The sequence below is a fragment of the Salarias fasciatus genome, chromosome 19 (assembly GCF_902148845.1).
Source record: "Salarias fasciatus chromosome 19, fSalaFa1.1, whole genome shotgun sequence".
In the NCBI taxonomy this organism is placed as follows: domain Eukaryota; kingdom Metazoa; phylum Chordata; class Actinopteri; order Blenniiformes; family Blenniidae; genus Salarias; species Salarias fasciatus.
Window position 1 is genome coordinate 2,076,933 of NC_043763.1, and position 26,962 is coordinate 2,103,894.

The 26,962-nt window shown below is 49.4% G+C and overlaps 4 protein-coding genes across 4 annotated transcripts; 2 read left to right on the top strand and 2 right to left on the bottom strand.

Moving 5' to 3' along the window:
- The first annotated feature begins 1,379 nt into the window (after positions 1-1,379).
- LOC115406687 (transmembrane protein 151B) lies at positions 1,380-7,947 on the top strand. Its single transcript, XM_030116878.1, is given in 3 exon segments — positions 1,380-1,860; positions 5,789-5,825; positions 5,828-7,947. Coding segments are annotated over 3 exon segments (1,728 nt in total). The 5' UTR covers positions 1,380-1,722; the 3' UTR covers positions 7,381-7,947.
- A 2,822-nt stretch (positions 7,948-10,769) lies between these two features.
- On the top strand, positions 10,770-15,854 carry lrr1 (leucine rich repeat protein 1). Its single transcript, XM_030116891.1, is given in 7 exon segments — positions 10,770-11,178; positions 11,181-11,287; positions 12,579-12,677; positions 12,875-13,127; positions 14,454-14,696; positions 14,699-14,927; positions 15,012-15,854. Coding segments are annotated over 7 exon segments (1,260 nt in total). The 5' UTR covers positions 10,770-11,105; the 3' UTR covers positions 15,268-15,854.
- A 65-nt stretch (positions 15,855-15,919) lies between these two features.
- Positions 15,920-18,714, bottom strand: dnaaf2 (dynein axonemal assembly factor 2). Its single transcript, XM_030117436.1, has 3 exons — positions 17,641-18,714; positions 16,238-16,381; positions 15,920-16,162 (listed from the first exon to the last, which is right to left on the bottom strand). The coding sequence occupies exons 1-3, from the start codon at positions 18,712-18,714 to the stop codon at positions 15,920-15,922; spliced, it is 1,461 nt and encodes a 486-aa protein (XP_029973296.1).
- A 5,003-nt stretch (positions 18,715-23,717) lies between these two features.
- Positions 23,718-26,761, bottom strand: LOC115406692 (Krueppel-like factor 11). Its single transcript, XM_030116883.1, is given in 4 exon segments — positions 23,718-24,214; positions 24,365-25,307; positions 25,657-25,926; positions 26,558-26,761. Coding segments are annotated over 4 exon segments (1,554 nt in total). The 5' UTR covers positions 26,597-26,761; the 3' UTR covers positions 23,718-23,912.
- Positions 26,762-26,962: the final 201 nt, after the last annotated feature.

Sequence of the window (26,962 nt, forward strand, 5' to 3'; positions counted from 1 at the left end):
AATGTGTTATAAGGCTGGGCTGCCACAATAATGGACAGTTTTCTGAGCTGTAATTCGTTTAAACGAATTATTTTCATCCAATATTTTTGCCAAACGTTTCCATCCGTTTTAGTAAAAAGACTTACAAGTTCTCAACTGAACAAAATTGGCAAAATGGATATAGATAGATCGATAGATATATTTTAACAGCTCACATACAGCATAGAAAGGAGAAGAAAGGACAACAAAAACAGACAGGTTAGTAGACGGATTGCTGGACACCTAATCGAAAAACTTCCAAATTAATGTGTAAATATTTTCACAGTTTAAAAGGCAGTAAGCGCAGCATTTAAGTCATAAAGCACCACTGGAGCAGCCCTGAAGAACCTCACATTCTCAATCTCCTTCACGCAGAGGCTTGGACTGGAGTCAAGAATTTGATATCAGATCATGTACGTGCTGGTATGAAATCAATGAATAAACACTGTATAAAAAAACATTTAAAAAAATATTGAATGACAAACATCCGTACATCCCCTACACCCATCCACATGTGCTCTTTTACAAATGCAGTGCAGCACAGGACACTTAAATAACAGAAAATGTACGACCCTGTTCAATGTTAGCTTCATGTATTTGGTATGTTTCACTCTCTCTCTCAAACACACACACACACACACACACACACACACACACACACACACACACACACACACACGCTCAGTCTTGTATTTCTATCCTTGTGGGGACCGTCCATTGACTCCCATTCATGTCTAGCCCCTAACCCTAACCCACACCACAACAAAGCCTAACCCTAAAGAAATGTTTTTGCACTTTTACTTTTTTCAGTAACAACAACATGGTCAAGAAAACACTGTTTCTCCTACTTAGGACCGGAAAAAGGTCCCCACAAGGCACGTCGTTCCACGTTTTGCTATCCTTGTGGGGACATTTGGCCCCGACAAGGATAGAAATACAAGAACACACACACACACACACACACACACACACACACACACACACACACACACACACACACACACACACACACACACACACACACACACACAATAGGCTGAGGTAAATAAAACATCAAAATCTGCCATTCAGTGCAGTTGTTTATCAAATTTGTTTGAATAAATATAGATTTTACAAGCATACATAAACGCATCATTACTTTGTCATAACTCAAAGTGGAGGACGTGACTCTTCTACGTTTTTAGAAGACTAGAATAACTCTCATTAAAATCAAACTGTCTTTCGTTGCATGTCATCCTGACGGAGCTGCTCTCTGGGCTGATGGTGACAGAATTCACAACCGTCTTCATGTCTTTTATTCTGGAGCTTTTATTGTGACTCACCGGAAGTCGTGCCGGTGCGCTCCCCGTGCGGCGGGTAAACACTGCGGCGTCGTGATTTCGCGGTGCGGGGACGCGTGGTGGCGGATTTGAAGGTGTCCCCTGACCCGTGGGAGTCCGGTCACATACCGGCGGCTGTCCGGACCGCGCCATGGTCAACCTGTGCTGCCTGTGCTGCGGTGACCTCCCGCAGCTCCGCCCCCCTCCGCCCGGCCGCCCCGCAGCCCCGCCGGAGCCCCGCAGCAGCAGCAGCAGCAGCCGCCCCGCACAGCAGCAGCCGCAGCAGCAGCAGCAGCCCGCAGCCTCCCGCCCGGACACTGCGGGGCCCAGCGGGGCGATGGAGAGGGCGAAGCCGGGGAACAAGACGGACTGAAGCCGCTGCAGCATGCGGTCAGACCGGGACTGTGAGGAGGACACGGGTCCCCGGGAGGACCGGGAGGGGGACCAGGAGGACCGGGAGGGGGACCGGGAGGACCGGGAGGACCAGGACTACTCACCCGGAGCCACTGATGTCCCAGACGAGGTGGGTCAACATGTCAGGAGGACTGATCTCACTGAGACTCAGAGCAAACTGAAATATGCTGAATGAACATCAACATTTCCCACATTTATCTGTAAAGACATGGTGAAATTGGACAAACACGTTGTCTTCACATGGGACAAACACACACGGGACATGAGCGTCAGCTTTTTATCAGGAAGCCTTCCTTTCGTCATTACTGTCCTTTAAAAATAATTTAATGGTAATTTCAAAATGCACCAAGCTTTTCTGAAGCAGACTGACAGGATGAGAGAGCTGGGTCCTTCAGGACATGCAGTTTTTCTGAAAGTCAGTTTTACACTTGATGAAAGATTAATATTCATATTCATATTAATTATTATTGATAATTGGTCCTGCTGGATGCAGTCTTAGAAGTCCTATTGAGTGGAATTCTGTCTTCTTTTTTGTGGGGGGTGGATGTATAAGGCTCATTTAGAGAATGATTTAACTTTAATTGCTCAGTTTCACACCACTTTGTGAGGGATTTGGTTGTATTATCAGAGTATAATTTTATATTTTTCTATAGAATTTTTGAAGTCGTGAAGTGGACCGACTTCAGCAACACTTTGTGTTCAGATGTACTCAGATTTACTAATGCTGGGTGAGAGTGACCCGTCTGAAAGGAAAAGAAGGAGTTTTTGTGTGCCCTTCATGTATCATTCTCCACCTGGATGTACCACTCCAAATGTTTTCCTTTATTTTTATGCAAAAAAACATGATACATGATCAAAAGTGTTTTATGTAATGCAATATCTTTTTACCAAGTCCATGCATGTTGAATATTTTCATGAAAAACATCAACATTAATTTATTTTTAATCATAGTGCCCTGGAGCAAGTCTCCATTTGTGTCACTTTGCATCATTTAATGTTCATATTTTCACAGATTTCCCCGATATATCGTAGCTGTGATGCTTATGGTAATGTATTTGTCTTTGTCTTCTTATTTTTCCTCCCTGTAATTTCGCTCGGTGGCCAGGCAGGACTCTGCAGCTGGTCGGTCTGTGTGATTGGAATTATTCTTCATTTCCTCAGTGAATCCAGTCTGAACTTCTGCATATAATGAAACAAACGACGAGCCGAGAAGCCAGAAATCCAAACGCTTTCCATACAGGAGTGTTTCCGAAACTCAGCTCGGCCTCCTGAAAATCTGCTGATGGTTGTTTTTACGCTTCATTGTCCTCCTCAAACCGATCCCAGCTGAGCTGAGGGCTGACAGCGAGCTGCTGGCTCACCTTCCTGTACCTGCAGCCAAACGGCCTGTGCTGGCCGAGGCGTCCTCAGAGCCCCTCTCACCGAGCGGCAGCCTCCACTGGTCTGGGAAAGGACGCTCACAGACCAAAACCCGGATCACAAGAGTCCAGTGCATCTTCATGCCTCATCGTTATGTTGTGTGTGTTAATGACTCTACATTTATCTGTATTTCATCACCACCGTCTTTATCTTTGCCTCCACCCAGTGATTACTGAGCATATATCTGGGGAATGGCTGCGTGCCGCGAGTGTTAATGAGCCCGGCTGTCCTCAGGTCACCTCCGCAGGAGTGTGGGATTTTAATTCACCTTCTATGTTTCTTGGTTCATTTCTCTGCGGTTAAAACAATTATACATTATTATCTGCTATTTTTCATGACGCAGGGGTCACAAGTCATTAAAATTTCATATTTACAAATATTTAAAAAAGACACAAATTCTAACTATGATTAAGCTGTGGAGCAAAACCATGAATAGAATTATTCCAGCGCTTCCTGGTACGACGTGTTTAAAATCTCTGCTGCGACGTTCAACCATCAATCATTCTGTTGTTTAAAGGTACAGCGCGTAAAAACCTCAAACTAAAGCCATTCATCCAAATCACAATCATCACTGTCGCTTCGAAGACAGTTTTGTGAAATATCGATATATCGGTAAGTATAAATCATCCGATCGTTTCGTGGCCCTGTCATTACTGCAGTGCAACATTCCACCACCAGATGGCGTATTGAGTCACTTGAATGAGGAGGAATCATGAATAGAAACACAACTGAAGCTCTGCACCGCTGCTCAGTGGTGTAGTCTGCAGGATCAACCCGTTCAGCCTCACACACCTCTGCTCTTTCAAACCCTGAGACCCAGTTTGAGTGATTTAAATCTCATAAGGACTGGTGTGTCACGATTAGCTCAGATTTGCACTAAAATTCAACTTCAGCCGGTCACAGACCCCAGAAACCTTCCCCAAACTGTACACCCAGTGTTTGTATCTTCATTATGTTCATATGTTCTTTTTTCTTCTTTTTTTTTTGCTCTAATTGTGATTTGGAAAGAGGCTTCGCCGTGTAATCCGTTAACGTCTGCAGTCACGAGGCCTCGCCTCCTGAAAGGTCCGTCATCTCGACAGCACTAGAGCCGAATCCCTGTTGTCTTCGTAAATAACCGTGGAGGCACCGTGAGCGTGCCCCCCCCACCCCCCACCCTGGTAATGGATGGCTGCCTGTCAGTGTAAATCCTTTCACTCCATAAAACAGCAGAGGTGGTCGTCAGACGCAGCAGGTCACGTGGAGGCACGCCGCCGCAGCTAGCGCGCTGTCGTATCTCCAGATATTCACATTAAATATCGTGCAGTAAATGCAGCGGCCCTGGTTTGGTCCGTGTCCAGTTTACAGGACGCTGCAGCTCCTCTACTGTTACTGTTACTGATGAAACAGCCTTCAGCCCGTCTCCCTGCTGAACCGGACCGTTTTACCGCCGCCTGGTATTGCAACTGTGAGCACTTTCTCTGCTGGTCCAACCACCCAGCACTCAGCAGATAGCACAGTGTGTGTGTGTGTGTGTGTCTGCCTTGTTCTACTCTTAATGTGAATGGGAAAAAGCCGTCCCTATATATATTCAGCCTGCCAAATGGAAGCAATCAGCTTAATTGTTCAAGTGTTTATTTCTTTAGTTAAATGATTTCTTTGTAAATAAGTCAGATTTTCCAGCGTCGCCGTTAATGTGAGTTTTTCGTCAACATCTGCTTCTTCAGTGCAGGTTTTAAGATAATGGAGAGAATCATAAACACCTTCAGTCGTCCAAAACCAGGTGTTTTATCACAATGATCACATTTTTGTTTAAGTTTTGGAAATCAGTCAGTATTGATCTGGAGCCATATGTGGCTCCTCAGTCCCTCTTCTGGCAACAGGTGGAAATAAACACTTGTGTTTTTTTGTTTTTTTTTATTCATGTCGCTCTTATCTCTTATTTTGCACTTTATGGTCAACTGAAAATGTGTAGAACCTGCTAACGTGTTATTAAATGTAGTGCTGGAACGGCTGAACTGTTCAACTCTTTTCACTGCTGAAATGACTGAAACAACTAAAGTTATGGAAATCACTGTAATTCCCTAATATATCAGCAGATCCTGATTCTAGATTCTAGATTTCAACATAAAATGCACTTAGGTCAGTGTAAGACAGAAGTGTTGTATGTCTCTTTCTGAAAGCTAAACCTGTTTCCGTGTCAACAGGCTGATTTATGCCGTGGAAAGTGGTTAAAAATGGTTTTCTGATCATAAATCGTCCAGACGTGAGGTTCAGTCCCGCAGCTCTTCACGTTACCTTCAGGTTTGAGTTGTTATTCTGTTAAACGATCACTGAGCGAATCAGACCAGCGGTGGCCCTCGGTGCCACGTGCACGACGCCCCTCCACCCTCGTGCGTCAGACGAGTGAAAACCCCCCCGTCATATTGCTTTGAAGCGCCGCCTCGCTGAGCGCCACCAGATTAATTGAATCCCTCTCCGCTCTCCTCAGTGATTTACTTTGTGCTTGGGTTTGGAAAAGCTCTGCAATTTATAGCGCTGCCAGATTCATTTGCATTTCTGCTGCAAGTCATGAAAAGTGCGGCGTGCCGGAGGAGTTCATCGCGTTAAGTGCCTCTCTCTCCCGACTCTGTCTGCAGCAGCGCCCGGTGCAGCAGTCCCTGGGAGCCTGCGTCTGCCGGAGTCCCACTGGCGCTGCCTGCTGCTGTCCCTGCTCATGTACAGCTGCCTGGGCGCCGTGGCCTGGTGTCAGCTGACCCGGGTCACCAAGATCAGCTTCAACTCCGCCTCCTTCACGGCCTCCGTCGGCTCCTCGCTGCGCGGCGCCCCGGGGATGGGCGGCGGCGGCGGCGGCCACTCCATGATCTACCACGACAGCCCCTGCTCCGACGGCTACCTCTACATCCCGCTGGCCTTCCTGCTCATGCTGTACGCGCTGTACCTGGTGGAGTGCTGGCACTGCCGGGCGCGCGCCGCGCTGCAGCACAAGGCGGACACGGACAGCGTGTACGAGCGCGTGCTGCGCATGCGCCGCGCCCGGCCCTGCATCTGGTGGAAGGCCATCAGCTACCACTTCGTCCGCCGCACGCGGCAGGTCACCCGCTACCGCAACGGGGATGCCTACACCACCGCCCAGGTGTACCACGAGAGGGTCAACACCCACGTGGCGGAGGGCGAGTTCGACTTCAGCCGCTGCGGGATGAAGGACATCTCCCGGGACCTCAGGGGCCTGGAGGGACACCCGGCCACCCGGCTGCGCTTCACCAAGTGCTTCAGCTTCACCGAGGCGGGCCCCGAGAACGAGTACCTCGACCAGAGAGCCCGCTTCTTCTCCGAGGTCGAAGGCCTGGACGACTACATGGAGGCCCGCGAGGGGATGCAGCTGAAGAACACGGACTTCAGGGAGAACCTGCTGGCCTACGTGGACCCGGACCGGATGCCCTGGTACTCGTCCCGGGCGGCCTTCTGGCTGGCGGCGCTGCTCATGCTGTCCTGGCCCCTCCGGGTGCTCACCGAGTACCGCACCGCCTACGTGCACTACCGCATCGAGAAGCTGTTTGGGCTGGAGTACGTCCACGGCAGCCCGTCCCTGGGCGAGGACGGGCCGGCGGGCGGCGGCGGCGGCGGCGGCTGTGCCATTCCGAGAGTAGACACGCTGGACAGCACCGAGATGGAGTGGCACATCCGCTGCAACCGGCAGCTGATCCCCAGCTACTCCGAGGCCATGCTCATCAACGCCGGCGCCGCCGACTCCGCCTCCCTGCAGGACGCCTCGTCCTCCAGCCTGCTGGACGGCGGCCAGACGGCCCACAGCTACGGCGCCCTGCAGAGCCAGGAGGACTGCCGGCGGTGCGGCGCCGGAGGGGGCCGGAGGAGGACCGTCACCAGCTCCAGCTGCTCCTCCATCTTCTCTTGCCGCGGCGCCCTGTTCCACTCCCACCTGTCGCCGGACACGTCCCGCTTCTCGCTGTGCCGCATGTACGGCTCCCGCCGCACGGTGGCGCTGTGGAGGAGCTGCAGCAGCGAGCTGGCTGAGCCCTGCTGCGCCCAGGAGCAGTGCTGCCGCTCCGACTCCAGCCAGCTGGCGCTCAGCAGCAGCCCGCCCACCTACAGGGACGCCCGCTTCTTCCCCGTGCTCATCGTGCATCGGGCCGAGGGCGGCGAGGACGGCAGGGAAGTCAGGCGCTACTACATCCGCAGGGGCTCGTCCTGCGTGGAGACGGCCCTGTGACGGCCCTGAAGAGGGCGAGGTTAGGATAACTCATAAAGATTCATCATTGAAAGGTGCTTTTTCAGCAAAACTATCAAATAAATCCAAAATAAATTAAGTCTTTTTATGAGACTTTGTATTTTTTATTTACTAGAGTCACTGTGTCAAGTATGTCTGCGCTATGTAACTGTACCACACTGTCGTTATGAAAAGATCTCCTGTTGTTTGACAGTTTGTGCGTCTCCTCCTGCATGATCTGAGCATCCACTGACTCCTACACCCGAATTTTCTACTAATGTTTCACGTTACGGTTCAACATATGTATGTGTGTGGTATACCTTTTTACAGATAACTGTAACACGTAGAGGCATACAGTGTGTCAAACACATGAAGTATAACCACCTGCATGCCGTTACCAAGCTTGTCTTTTCGTTGAATAACAGACAGCAAAGTTGAACCAAAGACACGAGTATTGTATTTTTTTACTTTTTTTTTTAGTATTGATTTATTGAATGCATTGATGTCATTTATGTGGTTTGGAAAACACGATGTGAATGTGAAAGGAACAGCAATAAAAGCAGAAGTGAACGTGCTAACTCCAGCTTGTCGTGTACTGCAGTACCACTGTGAGCCACCAGAGGGTGTCGTGAGTCCATCTACACTGTAGATTCGTAAGACTTTGAGCACACTGCGTCCCGTCCTCTCATCTCCGATCATTTTGAAGTTGCTGGGGTTGGGGTGAGAGCCGGCCTCCTTCGCGTTGTGAAGTGGGAGCTGGTGATGGAGACAATGGGAAGGCGTTCAGGGCTCGTCTTCCACTGGGATCACGTAGATGCGAGGTGACGGTGTCAAACACTTTCAGCCTCACAGCTCGCTGCTGCTCCTGCTGCGTTCAACAGAGGCCGCGTTATAAATAGAAGTAGGACCGAGGGACACGTAACACCCGAGGCATTCACAGGACAAATAAAGTAGTTGAGGAAACGTTTACAACTTCAGCATGATGTTAAATCTGAAGTCCACTTTTAAAAACAAATGAGCTTCATGATGTTTTATTAATAAATCATCTGCTCTGTCTAAGACACAATGTTAATATTTGATGGAAAACATTAATTTAATGGACAGGGCCTTGATTTTCACTGTTAAAACTGCCTCTTCTTTTAATATTTTCAGATTACAGTCGATGTTATTTTAGAATCTTTTCAGCATTGGTGTCTTTGCATTGGTGATTAGATATTTATGTTGCCCACAACAAAATGAGGCAATAATACAATCAGACTGCAGTTACACAGCAGAGAAATAAGCTTCTGAACTTCTTTAAAGTGGTTGGTTCCTCTCCTCTTTAGACAATGGGACAGTTTGAAAGGAGAGAAATTCACATTTGGGCTCATGTGACCACAGAACTGAATTGCTTGTTGTCACATCCTATTTCAAAAGACCATTCTTTCCGGACTGAGTTCACATATGGCTTACAGGATAAAGTTTTAACTTACACTTGTGGATGTCTGTAATGCCATGAATACCATAAATCAGTTAAAAATCTCTAGAAATTGAATACTGTTACAAATAATGTGTTTTCTGCATGAAAAATCAAAACAAAATAATGTCTCTCTCTTCAACATTAACTAATAAAAAGTAAATAATGTGCCTCTGTTTTAAGAAATCTGACTTTAGCAAAAACAACCTAACCTCAAAGAATGTAAATATTTATCTCAATAAATAATTAATGTGTTATCTGTATTTGAGACGCACGATTCACAATCATAGGCAAAATGCAAATATGCCATGGAAGCCATATTAAAAGAAAATATATTGATTGTTTAACAGTCAGCAGTCTAAGGTCATTTTTAGAGGAAGTTGGTTTTCTGAACTCTGTTTCTCTTCATAAACAGAGTCTGGATAACTGATTTTCGACTGTCTTGTACTTGAAATTCTGTCCTTTTTTCCTGAAATTCTGACTGCTTTCTTAAAATTCTGATTTTTTTGCCTCAGAAATCTAGACTTTTTTATTAGTACTCAGACTTTTTTCTGAGAATTCTGTTGGGAATTTTGTCTTGACATTTTTCTCCAAAAAAAAAATGAAACAAAACACTTTGTCCTCAGAAGTCAGGATATCAATCACTCAATCAATCAAATTTTATTTGTATAGCACTTTACAACAACCCAGGGTGATCAAAGTGCTGAACATGAGTAAAAACAACATGAGTAAAAAAAAACAAAAAAACAAATATATATAAAATATGTCAGTTCATTACATAAAGTAAAATCTCAACAGTCAAAGGCTGGCCTGAACAGATGAGTCTTCAGCCTGGCCTTGAACAGGGGCAGGTCCATGATGGAGCGTAACTCCAGAGGCAGGGAGTTCCAGAGTCTGGGCCCGGCCACTGCAAAGGCCCCATCGCCCCACTGCTTCCAGCTGGACCGAGGAACCACCAAGAGGAGCTGACCAGAGGAGCGCAGGGCTCTGCCGGGCTGGGGAGGGGTCAGGAGGTCACACAGGTACGGAGGTGCAAGGCCATGGATGGAGCAGAAGACAAACAGAAGGATTTCGAACTGAATTCTGAACTGAACCGGGAGCCAGGGTAGAGAGAAGAGTACGGGGGAGATATGGTCGTGTTTGGTGTGTTGGTGAGGAGGCGGGTGGCTGCATTCTGCACAAGTTGTAGACGGTGCAGAGAAGCTTGGCTGAGACCGACGTAGAGGGCGTCACAATAATCCAAACGTAATGACGGAAACGGAATGAGACATGACGGAATATCACAGAGCCCAAGGGCAGCATGTACAGCGAGAACAAAACAGGGCCGAGAATGGAACCCTGTGGCACACCGGAGGACAGAGGAGCTGAAGACGAGGAGAGGTCATTAATCATCACAGAGAAGGATCTATCAGTTAGGTAGGACTTGAACCACTGGAGCACAGCTCCCTGAAGGCCCACCTGTTGGGCCAGGCGAGTGAGAAGGACAGAGTGGTCCACTGTGTCAAAGGCTGCAGTGAGATCAAGCATCACCAACAGGACAGGTTTCTTTGCGTCCAGGGACAGCAAGATGTCATTCTGCACTTTAAGTAAGGTCGACTCTGTGCTGTGGCGTGTTCTGAAGCCAGACTGAAATCTTTCATAAATGTGATTCTGATCCAAAAATGACTGTAGTTGTAAGAAACCCAGTTTTTCCAATACTTTAGAGAGATGGCAGGTGGGACACGGGTCTGAAATTTGAAAGAACTGCTGGGTCTCGGTTTGGTTTTTGATAAGTGGCCGGACCACGGCCTGCTTCACAACAGGACGTTCACTCTCTAATACAGCTCTCCTTTGAGGACATGACCTCCTCCTCAAACTTTCTGTTGTTCAGGAACAAAATAATAATAGGTCTCGTGCGGCTCCGCCCCCTGACGTAGCGCGGGTTGACAAACGCGGCCTGACGTCACTTCCCACGCGCGCGGATGGTGCTAACGGTAGCTTAGCGTCAAAGTGTCACTTTTCCGCGTTTCCCTCCACTTTCGCGGCTCAAACTCCTCCGTCGCACGTCCCGAAGCCGTGAGCGGAGCTGGCAGTGGCAGCGGCGCGGCCGGGGAGGCGGGGAGGGGGGCCACGCAGGTCGCGCTGAGCCCGCCCTGTTGACGTCCAGGACGGGCGGCAGTATGTGAGTTGCCGCCTGGCTTCGCCTCGGAAGTTTCGCCCCGGTTGTTATGAACGTTTGCCCGGCGGCCCAGCCGGACTCCTCCCGCCTCCAGCCTCCAGAGAAGCGGCTGCCATGAAGCTGCAGTGCGACGTCGAGGTGGTCAGCCGGATGCTGCCGTCGTTCGGGATGAAGAGCCGGGGAAGGGGGCCAGAGCCGTGCTGTCCATCGGGAAACACCTGGACAAGACGAGCCAGCGCTGCCAGGTCTACCTGATGATCTGCACCGCCAAAGACAGAGCGGGCTCCAAGTACAAGGTACTGCTGCTGCTCTGCTTCTCTGTCCCCGCCGGCTTTCTTCTGGCGTTGAGTTTCTGCCTGCTCTCAGACCCTCCTCATCCTCACTGTGAGTTCAGGGATGTCAACAAACTTCACATCATCGCAGCATGTCTGCTCAAAACCAGCAGGAAATACAAAAAGCTTAAGAAACAGTCAACTCAACCTCTCCAGGGCTGGATGTCAACATTTTAAATGCTGTGGAAATGCTCACCTTTCTGTGTGACAGGCCTCCTGGAGGTCTGCAGACTCTTCACCTTCTCTGTGGTTCCTCTTGTATCGTTAAAAAAAACTTAAACTGTTATTTTATATAACAACTGAAGGAATCTTCCATTCAGATGTAATGTATGTCACTCAACATGATCAGTGGGTTTATTTAATTTTGTAGGTTTAATAAGTTTCTCCACATAGGTAGAATGGAGGTGTGCTTGGTGCTGAATGTGGCAGTAAAACATTTACAGTTAATAGTATTTAACTGGCTGTAGTTTTTCCAGAAGTACTGACAGCATTCTGAATACAAATTGATGAGGAAAACTATTGAACCATGCTTTTGTACATAACCACAAGTGTAACAAAAGTTTCAGAATATATATTGAGACTTAAAGGTTTAAAATGTAAAGCCTTAATTATATTTAATGTTGGGTCTCTTTCAGTATGTTGAAAGCCTTGTCCATTTGTAGGTTTTACAGTAATTTTCATAAACTTAAAGCTATATTCTTAATGCATTTGTACCTGTTTGAATGTCACAAATGCAGTCTTTCAGCAGGTTACTGACAGATACGTTTAGTTATTAACGGTAAACTTCAAGGATTGAAACAGTAATTTCTTGATTGTGATCATTTTGATTGTTTATATTTTATTTAATGAAATATTCTGAAATGTGTGATAAATGTGAAATGTACGGAAGTTTTACTGATAAATTTAGAGCGCTGTTGAATAATAGGTTTTGTCATTTTTCAGATAAACTTTTGGATGTGTGGGTTTTTTTCCAGACGTAACTTTTCACTAACTATCAACCGAGTCATCAAAATCTACTGGCTGAATAATTCATTGCCTTTCCCTCGTCGATCAGAGCAGAACCCCCAGTCGTCTGGTTTCATAGCGTCCCTCTGCTGTAATGTCCCCACATCGCTCTTTAAACCCGATTGTTGATAAATTCTCCTAACATGCTCCACATGTCTGCGCTTGTTTCCCAACTGTTTGGATGATGATGCATCAAACCCGCCCTGAAGTTGTAACCTTGTGTTTTTCCACTCGTCACGTTCCGCTGCAGCTCAAAGACAACATCGAGAAATTCTTCACGTGGTTCGTGGACGAAGGGAAGGCCACCGTCAGGCTAAAAGAGCCAGCTGTGGACATCTGTTTGAGCAAGGTACGCCGGCAGCGTCCTGTCCGCTCCCAGCAGTGTGGAGTCCAGTGTGTATTTTCAGAGCGATGTGTGTCGGGACGCTGTATGGAGGTCAGGTATTTTCAGGAATGCGGCGGAGCGTAGTCAGCTGGGAGCAGCGTGACTCTCCTGTGCCCGTTACCCACTAATCCACTGACCCCGCCCCGCCTCTCCGTCTGCAGGCCGACGCTAACAGCCTGAAGAACTTCCTGTCGGCGGCTCGCTTGGCGGACCGGGGCGGCGACAGCGGCAGCCTCCCCCTGTCCACGCTCACGCCGGTCCGGGCCCGAGACGTGGAGCAGCCCAAGAAGAAGCTCGCCATCGTCTCCAAGAAGGACTACCCGCTCACGTCCAGCTTCCCCTACTCCCTGGAGCAGCTGCAGGTCTCCTACTGCAAGCTGTCCCGCGTGGACATGCGCATGCTGTCCCTCAAAGGTAGAGTTCCTGCTCTGGACTGCTGGCAGCTCGCCAACTCTCTCATTTCAAAAATCTGAAGCAGGACTGAGCGATGAAACACGAGGATAGCTTCAAATCTGACTCTTTACACCACTGCCAGATTGTGTATACATTTTATACGTTGCACTAGCTGCCAACATGTGCAGTGTAACGATTTAATCATGAAAAAAATATATATATAAAGCCCATCTAAGAGGGTTTAAAAGAAGAAGCATTTCTGTGACTGAAGACTTCCTGATGTGGCGTTAGCCCGGGGGGGGGGGGGGCAAACTTTGCCAGAGGGGCCGGGCCAGGAGTATAGAACTGTTTGGGCCGGATATACTGAAGCACTGCATAAAAACATTTTGAATACAGCAATTGATGTGAATAATTTCTGTCATGCCTTTTAAAGAACTTTTAATGAGAAATATATATTTTTTTAAAATTCTGGTTCATTGTTTTTTGGAGAGATGTGAGGACTAACAGTTGGTGAGGACTATAAATTCCATGTTTTTTTCCCCAGCCCTAATGCTCTTCTGTAGACATCAGTTTGAAGCGTCAGTCCTTTTTGAGAAGACACTTTCAGATATACAAAATAGCCCTTATCAGTTAATAACTTTGTCTCAAGGAATATGCTAGATAGGGTGTTTATACACTATTATGCACAATACTGGAAGGAGAAAATGTAATAGATTAAATAGAAATCAACATTTATTGGGGAAAAATAAATGGAATCACTTTCAACATTCAAAACATATTTTCAAGCTCAACAATAGCAAACTGAACACGTCAAGCACACAGACAGGCTGGATTAAATATCCTACCTGGAGCAGAAAGCTAGAAATTGAAATTCAGACAGATATGCAGCGTGTTAATGAAGCAGCTGTACGCTGCTGTGCGGAAATGCTCACAGTGCTTTTAATTCAAAGACGCTCCTCCAAACTGTCCATATAGATTTTTTTCATAACAGCAGAAAAACTCACTAATTTCAGAGTGAACAGTGTTGTTGTTGTTCAACACTCTGCAGTCACTGTCCACTGTCCTTCTCTTTGGTCGCTCATGTTTACAGAAGGGCTCGATGGCGACAGACCAGGTGAAACAAAGAGTGGCGCCGCTCCAACACTGGTCAATGTTTTTCGCGCGCGCCATCTATTGGGGAAACATGAGCATTGCAGGAAAGGGGAAAATGAGCGAGGTTTTTACTATAATTTGGACGAGTTCGGCGGGCCGGATTGAAAAGCCTAAACGGGCCGTATGTGGCCCGCGGGCCGTAGTTTGCCCATGTCTGCGTTCGCCCGTTACAGGTTTACTCTTTACTCTCTTCAGCCTTACGGAAGCTGGACCTCAGCAACAACCACATCAAGAAGCTGCCCGCCACCATCGGCGACCTGAGCTGCCTGTCGGAGCTCGTCCTCCACAACAACCACCTGGAGGCCTTCAGCGAGGCGCTGTGCCTGTCCACGCTGCAGCGCACCCTGCAGCTGCTGGACCTCAGCCAGAACCGGCTGCGCTCGCTGCCCCCGCGCTTTCTGCCAGCTGCGGGAGCTGGTCACCTCAAGCTGGACGACAACGGCTGGTCTGCCTGCCGTTCCACATCGGCAGGCTGTCCAAGCTGCGGTTCCTGTCGGCGGCGCACAACCAGCTGAGCGTGCTGCCCGCCGACTTCCGCAGGCTGAGCCTGGAGAACCTGGACTTCTTTGGAAACCCGTTCGTCCAGCCCAACCCCCTGGACCACGCCATGAGGCTCAGCTTCCCGCTGGCGCTTCAGGAGATGGCCTCCAGAGCCGTGGCCGATCTCAGGTAGGAGTCACGGCGCCTCCGGGGTGAACTCTGACCCGGCGGGGGCCACAGCTGACGGGCCTCTCTCTCTCTCTGACCTCGCAGGATACCGTATGGACCTCATCTCATCCCGGCCCACCTGTGCCGGGACCTGGAGCTGGCCAAGACCTGCGACTGCGGCCGCGCCTGCGTGGGCTCCTACATCAAGACGGCCGTGAGCATGAACCTGCACCAGGTGTCGCACACGGTGGTGCTGGTGGACGACATGGGCGGCACGGACGCTCCGGTGCAGCAGCACTTCTGCTCCTTGTCCTGCTACTCCGAGTTTTTAGACACCTCCATCCAGAGAGGAATCAGATGAAGCCGGACGCCGCCAGCTCTGGGAAGCCGTTTTAAGAGTTCATCAGTTTGCTTGTTTTACGTTCACATCTATAAGGTGCTTTCCATGATTAGTATGCTGTAGGAGATGAGAGCTGATGTTTTATTATTCGCTGCTCGATGTGCAACACTGCCTGGAAAGCAGCAGACGGACAGAACGCTCAGCTGTCCGGTGCTGCCGAGAACTTCCACACGTCTCTCCTCCTCCTCCTCCTCCTGCAGCGTCCGCCGTCTCAGACCTTCTCAGAGTGAGTCTACACAGAGGCTGACAGAAACCTGGGGGTCAGGATTCTTTTCATTGTAAGATCAGAGAAATGCCAAATCAATCTGCTTCAAGAGTTTTATTACAAACATTTCAAATTAAAAGCCTCAAATTGGCGTGTTTGCTGTTATTAATCCTTCTGATGCGAGCAGGATGAGGAAACTTTGACTTGGTGTGAGAGTTTGAACAGTTTGGTTAAAAGTCTCAGAACTGCTGCTCTGATCTGTTCCACCCAGCGGGGGTGAAGGAGGGAGGTGGTTTTTACCTGAGTAATGTACCATGACTTTTATATCTGTATACATAAAATAAAATCCTTCATCTTTAATGTTGGTATTGCTTTTTATTTTGGTAATGTGGAAGTGGTGGCGGTGTCTCAGTCCAGCTCGAACATCAGGGAGGTGAGGAAGGTGATCCCGGCGGTCGTTGAATGATCGCTGATGACCGTCTCGTTTCCGTCCCGGTCCACCTCCCTCAGTGCGGCGGCGGGCGGCCCGTGGTCTTCCTCTCCGCCCCTCCCCCGCTGCCTCCTGTCTGGTGCTCCGGGTGGTTGACTCTCCCCATGTGTCGTGGCGGCCTCGGGGATGCAGCGGTTCAGGACGGACGCTGTGAGAGACTCCTGTCAGGAAGACAAACAGCTCAGCAGTTCATCTGATTGACACGGACACTCGTGTGTTTGCAGGATTTGTATTACCTGAAAGTTTCCTTGCGGAGCTTCTTGGGTCTCTTCGCGCCTCTCCAGGACGTGGAAGAACTCCTCTTTGATGCCACAGGAATGCTGAGCAGAGATGGGAGGGAGCTGTTCTTCAGTCAGAGAGGCCTCCGCTCCGTTACCGAGCTCTGCAGAGGCTTCTCCAGGAGAAGAGATCACATCACACTGAAATCCTGTGGCGGCAGAATCATCCTCCTCTGCTGCTCCGTCACTGATGATGACGTCCTCTGGTTCGGCCTGGTTCTGCAGCCTCTCCTCTCTGTTCTCCTCTGGTTCGGCCTGGTTCTGCAGCCCTCTCCTCTCTGTTCTCCTCTGGTTCGCCTGGTTCTGCAGCCTCTCCTCTCGTTCTCCTCTGGTTCGGCCTGGTTCTGCAGCCTCTCTCTCTGTTCTCCTCGGTTGGGCCTGGTTCTGCAGCCTCTCCTCTCTGTTCTCCTCTGGTTCGGCCTGGTTCTGCAGCCTCTCCTCTCTGTTCTCCTCTGGTTCAGCCTGGTTCTGCAGCCTCTCCTCTCTGTTCTCCTCTGGTTCGGCCTGGTTCTGCAGCCTCTCCTCTCTGTTCTCCTCTGGTTCGGCCTGGTTCTGCAGTCTCTCCTCTCTGTTCTCCTCTGGTTCGGCCTGGTTCTGCAGCCTCTCCTCTCTGTTCTCCTCTGGTTCGGCCTGGTTCTGCAGCCTCTCCTCTCTGTTCTCCTCTGGTTCGGCCTGGTTCTGCAGCCTCTCCTCTCTGTTCTCCTCTGGTTTGGCCTGGTTCTGCAGCCTCTCCTCTCTGTTCTCCTCTGGTTCGGCCTGGTTCTGCAGCCTCTCCTCTCTGTTCTCCTCTGGTTCGGCCTGGTTTCTGCAGCCTCTCCTCTCTGTTCTCCTCTGGTTTGGCCTGGTTCTGCAGCCTCTCCTCTCTGTTCTCCTCTGGTTCGGCCTGGTTCTGCAGCCTCTCCTCTCTGTTCTCCTCTGGTTCGGCCTGGTTCTGCAGCCTCTCCTCTCTGTTCTCCTCTGGTTCGGCCTGGTTCTGCAGCCTCTCCTCTCTGTTCTCCTCTGGTTCAGCCTGGTTCTGCAGCCTCTCCTCTCTGTTCTCCTCTGGTTCGGCCTGGTTCTGCAGCCCTCTCCTCTCTGTTCTCCTCTGGTTCAGCCTGGTTCTGCAGCCTCTCCTCTCTGTTCTCCTCTGGTTCGGCCTGGTTCTGCAGCCTCTCCTCTCTGTTCTCCTCTGGTTCGGCCTGGTCTGCGGCCTCTCCTCTCTGACTTCTCCCTGGTTTCTCCTGCTCTGTTGCTTTCTCCTCGTGTCCTGCGCTCCACCTTCTGAAGTCACATCTTGGTTTTCCTGCAGCTGCTTCCTGTCGGTCTCCTCCGGTCCGTCCATCTCACCCTCCTCTTCCTCGTCTCTACTCCGGTTTCCTCACTGACTCTCTGAAGCTCCCGGGAGGCAGGACGGGCAGTGTGATGGCCAGCTGTCTCTTCTGTTTGTTGAACTTGGCCTCTCCTCGGTCTTCGTCCACCGGGTAGGCCAGCGGGAGCTCCAGCCTGTACGCAGGCTTCCTGCTCTCCAGCAGCAGGGTTTTGTCTTTCACCTCGAGGCTGGCGTCGCTGGCCGACTTCAGGAGCGGCAGGTCAACGGTGACGATGATCTCTTTCGGCCTGGGGCTTTGAGCCGAGTCTCGAGAACACCTGAAGTCCTGTAAATCGATGAAAGACCTGTATTTGAGGGTGTAGTCTGGCCTGGTGGGCTGTTTGGTTTCCACAGGCTGGACCGGGATGTTTCCAGGGTCTGCATCACTCCTGTGCTGAGCTGAAGGTAAGCCTTCAGCCTTTGCTTGCTGTTGGTTGGGTTCGTCTGGGTATGGAAAGGCGAGCGGGTCCGGCTGCCCTGAAGGCTCCCTGGCTGAGACTCCAGGAATCGGTCTGCGTATCACACATGGCTGAGGGGTGCCCTTGTACTTTGTTCTCGCCTCCTTCACGTTCTTGTGATCCAAGGTCACTTTAAAGGCTCCCTGGATTCCTCGGATGGCTGCATCATCCACCATATCCATAAATCTCTTGTTTTTGCCAGCCATGTGGAGTGTGTCAGGGTGAAAAACAACATCGTAAATCACTATCTTGTTCCCTTTCCCATCTGTGTCCTGCCTCCCAGGATGGAGGCTGTGAGGCAGGGACCAGCACCATCCTCTGCGGCCCTCCTCCGACACGCCGCTCCTGCATTCAGGCTTCCCGACCCTGTCACAGGAGCAGATGTTGATGAAGCACTTCCTCTGTCCGTCCAGGCTGGTCTTCACGGCCCTGAACGGTGTGGGGTGGATGAACTCCACGCTGTTCCCCCTCTCCTGCTCCAGTAGCTTGATCTCCTCCTCGTACACCCTCCTGTTGTCGGGGTCTGATATTTCTTGGGCGTAGTCATGCAGCAGTGCCCTGAACTCGTGGTTCTGGAGAGCCTTGGTGAACCTGTGGAGCTCCTCCGCGGTCATGTTCTCTTCCTCCATGCTGCCGGAGCCGGACGGCACTGCCGGACCAGAACGACCCGAACCCCCGAGTTCCCACACAGAACCAGCCCAGAACCTCACCCTCTCAAACTCTGGTCCTTCTTATGCGCTATAACGCCGATATTCGGTGTGTTTTTCAGCCCCGTTACTGTGCGCGCTACCCCCGCTACAGCCGGGTGATTGACGTAACCATGGCAACAAGAGTTTTTCTTATTTTATTTAACTTTTTTTATCATTATTTCTGAACATCCTTACATTTGTAAACAACACAAGTATGATTAGCAACAAACCAAAATAATTAAAATAAAATATTTTAATAATTTTCATTCAGGCGTGTGCGCACGCCTACAGACAGATATTTATGTCCTCAGTTAAAAATATTCAACCAAAAGTCTAAAATCAACTTTTCAGTGTTTTCAATATTATAGTTACATCAAAAATGTAAAGTTACTTTGCATTGTCCTTAACATAAAACAACCTGTCTGCAGGTTGAGGTTGATTCTGTGGTCAACATCATGTTTTCACCACTAGAGGGCAGTAAACCTCTTCACTTTGAGCTGAATGGAGAGACGAGTGTATGTAAGTGTGTATTCATTATATGATGATCTGTTGTCAGTCCAGTAACATTTTCATCAAAAACACAGTGATCTGCTCTTTATTGACTTTATAGTTTTCTTTTAACTCCATCATGTGTCACATTGTGTCAGATGAGACGTTCAGATTCTCAGGCAGAATTCTCCTAAACATCTCCTGTAGTGCTTAACCTGCTCCCCTTCTCCCAGGTCAAGTGAACGTGTGTGAGACATCTTTATTCTTTGCAGACCATGTTCATCATCAGTGCTGAGACTCAGGACATGAACTGTCTTACGTTTCACTTTTCCTTGGAAAGTACCTGAGGAGTAATTGTCATTGAAATATTTATTTTGAGTTTGAATTTGTGTGATATTTAATTGACTGTGGATTCAGTAGTGGACGCTGTTGATACCAGAAAATGTTTTAAATCAGTCAGCCTCCCTGTTTCTTTTCTCTGGGGTATATCAGGTAACGAGCTGTTTTAGGAAGGTTTGTTCTTTTTGTTCAACTTGTCTTTCAAAAATAAAATACCACACTTTGTCTTGTGACAGTTTTTTCTCCTGCTTCTTTGTATAGAAAGAACAGAAAAAACTTAAGTCACCAGCAAAACTGACAATCCCGCTGCCTGTCTCAGCTCTGGCGTGTCAGGACATTTAAGTGTAAAACTCTAACCTTAAAAGTGATATTTTTTTTTACAGTTTATCAACAGTTTCACAGAGGAGACTTTGGTCCATCAACATTGTATTCAAAGTGTATTTCCTCAAATCAGCCTTGGTCCTGAATTTCAGTCAGTCTAACAACAGTCCCTCCAGTGAGTTCTGCTGAGAACCGGATGCTTCTTTCTGTGTCTGTGTATTTCTGCCCGATTCTGTCTGTTTCTGTTTCTGTTTTTGAGTCTGGGTCTGTGTCTGTGTCGACTCCAGGACCCTCTCAGTTGGAAGAACAGTGTTGAGAGGTTTTACGGGTTTGTGTTCCCCTTTTTCTGTTTATTTAGTGCATTTCTGAGCTTCTATGTGTTTTTACGACTGTAACTTGAATTTCAACAGAGGTTGAGATTTTGGAAGGCTTTCATTGCAGTGGGTGGGCTGCGTTTGGGCTGAAACAGGGTGGTCGATCTGACAGCTTTCCGGTACCATGTGCTAATGTTTACCGTGGATTTATTGAAGAAACACAGTCGTCAACCAGTTTGACCCAGAATGTGACCCAGAAGGGAGAGGCTGCTGAAGATGGAGAGCTAAAACACTGTCTGAACATGTTGGTTAGTTTGTTCTTATCGTATGTGTTGTTCCAGTTCCTCCCCTGTAGCTAACGCTAGCTCCTGCTAACTGTCAGCAGAACTGAGAGGGTTTTTATATTCTACTGAATAGGCCGATGTTGTCACATTTGAAGACCGGAAGTACCCGTCTAAAACCAGGGAAACAGTGTTCTGTCACTTCCGGTTAATGAATTGAGGAATGGCTGATAGTTATTGCTGGACAACGTCGCTCCATAACGTCCCTGAAGTTGACAAATGATGTCTCTCCAAAGTGAAAACGTTGCATAAGGGATACAAGTTATTTTACAAGCAGTTTATCTTCAGTTATAGAGGTAAGTGCTCTGATTCTTGCTGCACCATCACGAGTTTGCTATGTTTGATGGACAGTTCAGCTAATAACAAACAACAATAGAACATCTCTCAGTGTCAGGACAAGAGGACGATGGAGAGGACACCTCAGAGGCTGGAGCTCCTCAGCCTACCTGTCTGGACATGTCTGCTCGTTTCCAGAAGGAGGGGTTATTTCCAGAGGGAGGGGTTATTTCCAGAGGGAGGGGTTATTTCCAGAGGGAGGGGTAATCTCCCCTCATGATGTCAAGAAGGGAAAACCTCTGAATCTACAGTTTGAGCTCAGATTTGCTTTAAAGAGGATGAAGTCAGGGAGATGACAAAGTGCCTTCACTTCTGGAACCTCCTACAGACTATGGAGACACTGATTACTATTACAAAACTAACGGAAACTATGTACAATATCAGCCCTTTAATAGTCCCACGATGCTTGGTTCTCAGAGTGCTGGCATACTGGAGGTTCCTGGGTTCTCTAAAAGTAGAGCAGGAGGCAAAGCTTTCAGCTATCAGGCTCCTGTCATGTGGAACCAGCTCCCAGTTTCAGTCAGAGAGGCTGAAACAGTCTCTCGTTTGATCTTACTCTTTAAACTTTGTGTTTCATAAAGCTCACAGTCTGGTTCAGGTTACCAGTGAACGTTTTATACTAAGACCAGAAGCCTTTATAAACCCTCTCACTTGCAGTTTCATCCAAGAGACAAGAACACAAGGTGGACAAGTTAGTTGTTGTTTCAGTGAAATTTCCTAAGAATCAGTAAAGGTGTCTCTGTTTTGCGTTGAATGTTGAGTTCCTTTTTTGACAGGTTATACCAAGAACAGAGGGGGCTGCTGCCGGAATTACAGCTTGATGTTTGACAGCTAGCAGAGATTTTACTGGACCTCATCATTAAAACTTCTTCTGGCTGTTGTTTAAATGCAGAAAACGGTCTGAGGAGTACGTAGTCTCAGCTGTGGAAGAAGCATGAGACAGCTGTGACGCTTGCAGAGCCTTTGGCAGATGACTTGACACAGTCAGCATGAAGGAAAGCTGAAGCTGACTTGTTTGAGGAGGCAGAAGTGATGGGGGGTGAAGTTTTCCCGTCGCTGGAGGAAGTTGACAGTTCTCAGAAGTGCCCGGGGGCCAGAAGGGGGGGCCAAACCAGTCAAGTGACAAACAAGCTCAAGGCTTGCTTCACTCAGCTGTTTGCTAATGTGAGTTCAGGAGGCTGGAAAAGAAGAACTTTGTCATTTGTTGTTGTGTGCAGGTCTACTGGAGTCTAGGATCAGGGTGTCCTGTTTGACAGAGCCCAGGAAGAAGGGGAAGAATGTTGTGAGCAGATTCTTTTCCGCTCTGGGGAAGTCTTCATGGGGCCTTTTCAATTGTGGCAGGAATTCTGTGGGCTGGTAGTCCTGGTTCGCCTCCAGGACACCACCTCCTTCCTCTGGGGGAGCTGGAGGTGGACCAAGCCCGGAGGTCTGAGGGTTGCCGGTGGACAGGTTTTTCTCTGGGAGCTCCTGTTTCCTCCTGCTCTTTTTTCCACTGAATGCATAAATTAAACTAATCTAAAACTTTGCTTACACTATCCAGTCATAAAGTCAAATGTAGCGAAGATTTATTTAGATTGCACTTTTCTGTGAAACTAAATTTAGACCGGCTGCTACAAATGGCGCCATATTAACCAAACTGATTTATATGACCTGTTTGTGGTGAACGTGCAGTTTCCTGCCAGCAGGGGTCGCTGTAGTCCACAGATGGAGTGGCACGGGGCCAGTGAGTATGTCGGTCAGTAAGGCAAGTGGGCGGGTGTGCAGTGGGAAGATGTGATTGGTCGCACCCCCAACAGTTCATATTTCCTCCAGTGTGATTGGAGGGGCTGTGCTGTTACTAGGTGTGGGACCACTCTTATGAATGTGTGTGTGAAGGGAGGGCCATCCTGGGCCTCATGGCGTCTCTCTATACATTCACAATTATTTTTCATTAATAAAATTCATCTTCCCAGTCTGGAAAGAACTTTCTTGTAGATGTGCCTGTAGGAGAGCACGGCAGTGCCTTTTAGTTTTTAAGTTCCCTAAAATGCCGCCCACTGCTAACATTTTTGAATGAATAAGACTGACTGGTGTGTTACGCAAGGATGCCAGCTCCCTCTCATCCTCATTAGCATGTGACGGATATGAATAGGCACAAGCGATCGGTTAATGAACACTAATACAGAGCGAGCCTGTCTGTCTCCTCTGACTCATCAAGCATCCCGCCTCTGAGCTAATGAACAGGACACCATGTCCCCACATGGTCTGGCCAGAGGAGCTTTTCTAACAAACCCCCCGACCCCAGGAAAAAAAAAAAAAAAGAAAAAAATCCCTCTGCAGGCAGGAAGCTACCCACAAGCGAGGTCAGCGCGGTTTGGAGGAAGAGGAGTGAGTCGCAGCTGACGGAGGAGGAGGAGGAGGAGGAGGAGGTGCTGGTGGGAGGGATGCAGGCTGACGCACACAGGATGTGGGCAGATCGTCCTGCAGCCAGCGAGCTCTCCGAGCTCCGTCCCACGACCAGCCGCTAAATGAAGAGACACTCACTTCCACCTTTTCTTATACCAAATATGTATTAAATAATATGAAAAGTTAGCGACATACAATCAAGGTATGATCATAGTACTGATGATTAATACTCATATTTACATAGTTTTTTTTCCCTACATATGACATAAATGTTTTATCATAGTACAACCAACAATACATTCACATAGAGATACTGTATACGTCAGTATCAATACAAAGTAAAGGTGTAGAAGAGATGGAGAAGGTGAAATGTATAAGACAAACTTCATACAAAGGCTTTGGCAAGTGTGCATACATATCAGTTATATAAAGGTAAACAAAGAATCTTTTTTTTTTTAAGAGAAAATACATGTACAAATGAGCAGTAGAGCAGGAGAACAGTCCAGTGCATGTGTTCTGATCATTCCCATGAGTCAAAGGGCAGCGGCCTTCTGTGCTTGGCTGCTCCCTGCGTCCCTCTGGTGTCTTGGGAGTGGGTAGGATGGCTCACAGCCTACTGGGAGCCAGCAGGTACCAGCATGCTTATCGTAGTAATGCCAGGTTTTGAGGGCGGCGCTTTGCCAGCAGCCATTCTGTTCAAACACCGAACGTCAGCCTGCCAGGAGGGAATTTTCTTTGTGGTCATGTGGCGGCGGGCGTGTTTGGTTAGGTGATCGCTGCGCATGAATCGCCGGTCGCACACGGGACACACGAACTTCTTCTCCCCGGTGTGGGTGCGGCGGTGGCGGGAGAGCTCGTCGGAGCGGGCGAACCTTTTATCACATCCGTCCCAGCTGCAGCTGAAGGGCTTCTCACCTAAACAGAGAAAACACCATGAGTCACTGGGCTGAAGTGACACCGTGAGCAATCCCTTCCCACTGAAAACAAAAGGTCAAGGACAGTGATTCAGAAGCCGGAAGTAGCTCTGGTTTGTAGCGTCTCTTTCAGTTTCCACCGCGCCCTCACCTGTGTGCGTGCGGAGGTGAGCCTTGAGATGGGAGCTCTTGAAGTACGTCTTCCTGCAGCCGGGGAAGTTGCACACGTAGTTTCTCCGGCGGGAAAAGTCCATCTTTGTGGCGGCGCCGCCGCCGCTCTGCCCGGCCGGCACGTAGACCGGGGCGGGGGCCAGAGGTAGCAGCTTGGTGTTGCCCAGCGTCATGACAGTCTGAGGGCAGTGCGGCGCCTGGGAGACCGAGGTCTGCGGCAGGACCAGCATCACCGTGCCCTGGGGCACCGCCGAGCCCACGATGAGGGACTGCTGGACGGGGGCCGCGCCGCCCGGCGAGGGCTGGGGGAGGATGGGTGTGGTGGTGGTCCGAATTCCAGAGTTGGCCGTCTGAACTGCGCCGGGGATGAAAGCTGAAATGATACCTGATTGGCTGCTGACAGGGAACATCTGGCAGATGATTTGAGGACTGGTGGCCGGAGGAGGGGACAGGGTTGTGGGAGCGGGAGGAGTGGGTGGGCTGCTCTGTGGTTGGGTGCTGACGGGAGAGGGAGTGGAGACCCTGTCCAAACAGGGTTCGAGGACTGGCTGGCTGCTCTGAGTGCGAGGGCATCATGGAGGGGGGGGGGATGGAGGTGTGGCTATCTGGACAGCTTTCGCAGCGCATTGCTGCTGCTGCTGGCAGATGATTGTAGCTGCTACTGTGTCTCTGGTGTTCTCTGAACTGGGGGCCACTGGAATGTGATGTTGGCAGAGGCTGGTGTCTGCGGTGTGGCGGATGACGCTGGTCGCCATGGCTCTGCAGGGCTGTGGCACAGGCGGCGGGGAGGGGGTCTTCTCGGCGATGGGTGCCAGAGCAGGTTGGTGGAGCCCGGAGCCACAGCGATGTGTGGCCGGGGCGGACTGGAGCGCAGCCGTGGAGGAGCTCTCAACAAAGCTGGGACTGTGAGGAGGGGTCATACACTGCGAAGAGATGGGGACAGAATTAACCTTCCCGGCCTTCCAGAGGGTTCAGTGTTCACAGAGAGATAAGGAATCCAGGTGGTGAACAGGTTCACGTCGGTGTAATGACCACTCTCTGCTGTAAACTGAGGTTTTTATGATCCTGCATCTGTAAGAAGGAGCTGTCTGAAGGTCAGCCACCTCGCTGCATCAGCTGGTGTATTACCTCTACACACCGCCACGAAAAGCTGCTCACACCAACACCACGACTCTCAGGAGTGTGTTTACTAATTAAACACGAGCTCCAGCTCTGATTTTACGGCTCTGCGGCGCCCGTTCCTGACCCGGTACGGCACGGCACGGGTCTTACCAGAGAAGACAGGGAGACGAAGTCTTTCGAGGGCTCTGGGAGTTCTGGCGGCAGGAGGGAGTCGCAGGAGTCCGAGGCCGGGGTGAGCGGCCGAGGCTTGCAGGGGTTGGGCTTGCTGCTGTTGAGGAACAGAGCCTGGCCCCAGGAGCTCATACACACCAGAGCTTCGGCCGCCTCCAGGTCGGTGTACTCCAGGCCGGAGGACACGGACTGCTCACTGTCATGCCTCCTTCTTTTCACATGAGACCCACACTGATCCAAACATTCAGGCTGACGGGCAGAAGAGACACAAAAACACTTTAGGTCATTTTCAGCTCTTTCATAATGGATGTTGAGTCAGCTTTCTTGTGGAAAACTGAAAGCCATTTCCAGTTATCAGTGCTCAGTCACTGTGTGAGGAGCGCGTGCATGCTGCTGGGGGAGTTGGTGCTGCATGCACCGCCTCTGGCCCGCGGCCAGGACGCCTCCCATTCCCAAATATAGACTAAACAGTGACGTGCTGCGGAGAGGAGCCACGTGAAGTCCCCACAAAGCGGGTTCACATCAGGAAGTGACTTATTACCATTTACTTCTCCCATTTTACTGTAAACAAAGAGCGCGGATGGAAATACACCCACAAACACCGCACGTTTAAAGAAGCAGTCAGAAAACACGTCTGAAAAAGACCTCTTTACACATGTGAATTAAATTAAAAAAGCATGACAAATTACAAAATTTTTACTTTAGATGTGAGACATTAAATTGAAAAGAAAAAGCAACGTGAAATAAATAAAAGTGCTGAACTTCAGTGTTGACATCTTTTTTTGTTTAGCTTCGACACGAAACGTCAAACAAACAAGTGAAGGCAGGAAAAAGAAAATATTCCGAGCATCAGTAACAGCGAAATAAAAAAGATTCTTACCCCGTGTGAGTCCATGTCTGTGAATTTTCGCGATGGCATTGGCGGAAAAAGAAAGTATTTAATGTCACGTTGTTGTTGTGAAAGCCAGAGTAAAGAACAAGAGACGACGGCTGCCAGTGCTGCTGCCTGTTGCGGGCTCCGGCTGAGGTCGTCTCTTTCTCTGACTGGCTCCCTTTTCTCTCTCAGCTGTGTGTGTAAAACATGGGGAGGAGAGAGAGAGGGGGGCGAAAAAAAAGAAAAACAAAACTCACAACACGCACCGGCGGGGTGGCAACACTCGGCCAATCGGGGCCGAGCGTGCGCCGAGCGGCAGCCAATCGGAGGGCAGGGAACGCGTGAACACTGCGTGCTCGCGGGCCGGTTGGAGGAAAGGGGGTGCGTGGCCGTTGGTGGGCGTGGCCACGA

Excerpts from the sequence above, each read along its gene's own strand:
- dnaaf2 (XM_030117436.1), bottom strand. The coding sequence starts at position 18,714 with ATGGAGGAAGAGAACATGACCGCGGAGGAGCTCCACAGGTTCACCAAG. Across the intron at positions 16,382-17,640 it reads CCGGGAGCTTCAGAGAGTCA|CTCGGTAACGGAGCGGAGGC; the intron begins GTGAGGAAACCG and ends GCCTCTGCAGAG. Across the intron at positions 16,163-16,237 it reads CTCCGCAAGGAAACTTTCAG|GAGTCTCTCACAGCGTCCGT; the intron begins GTAATACAAATC and ends TCTTCCTGACAG.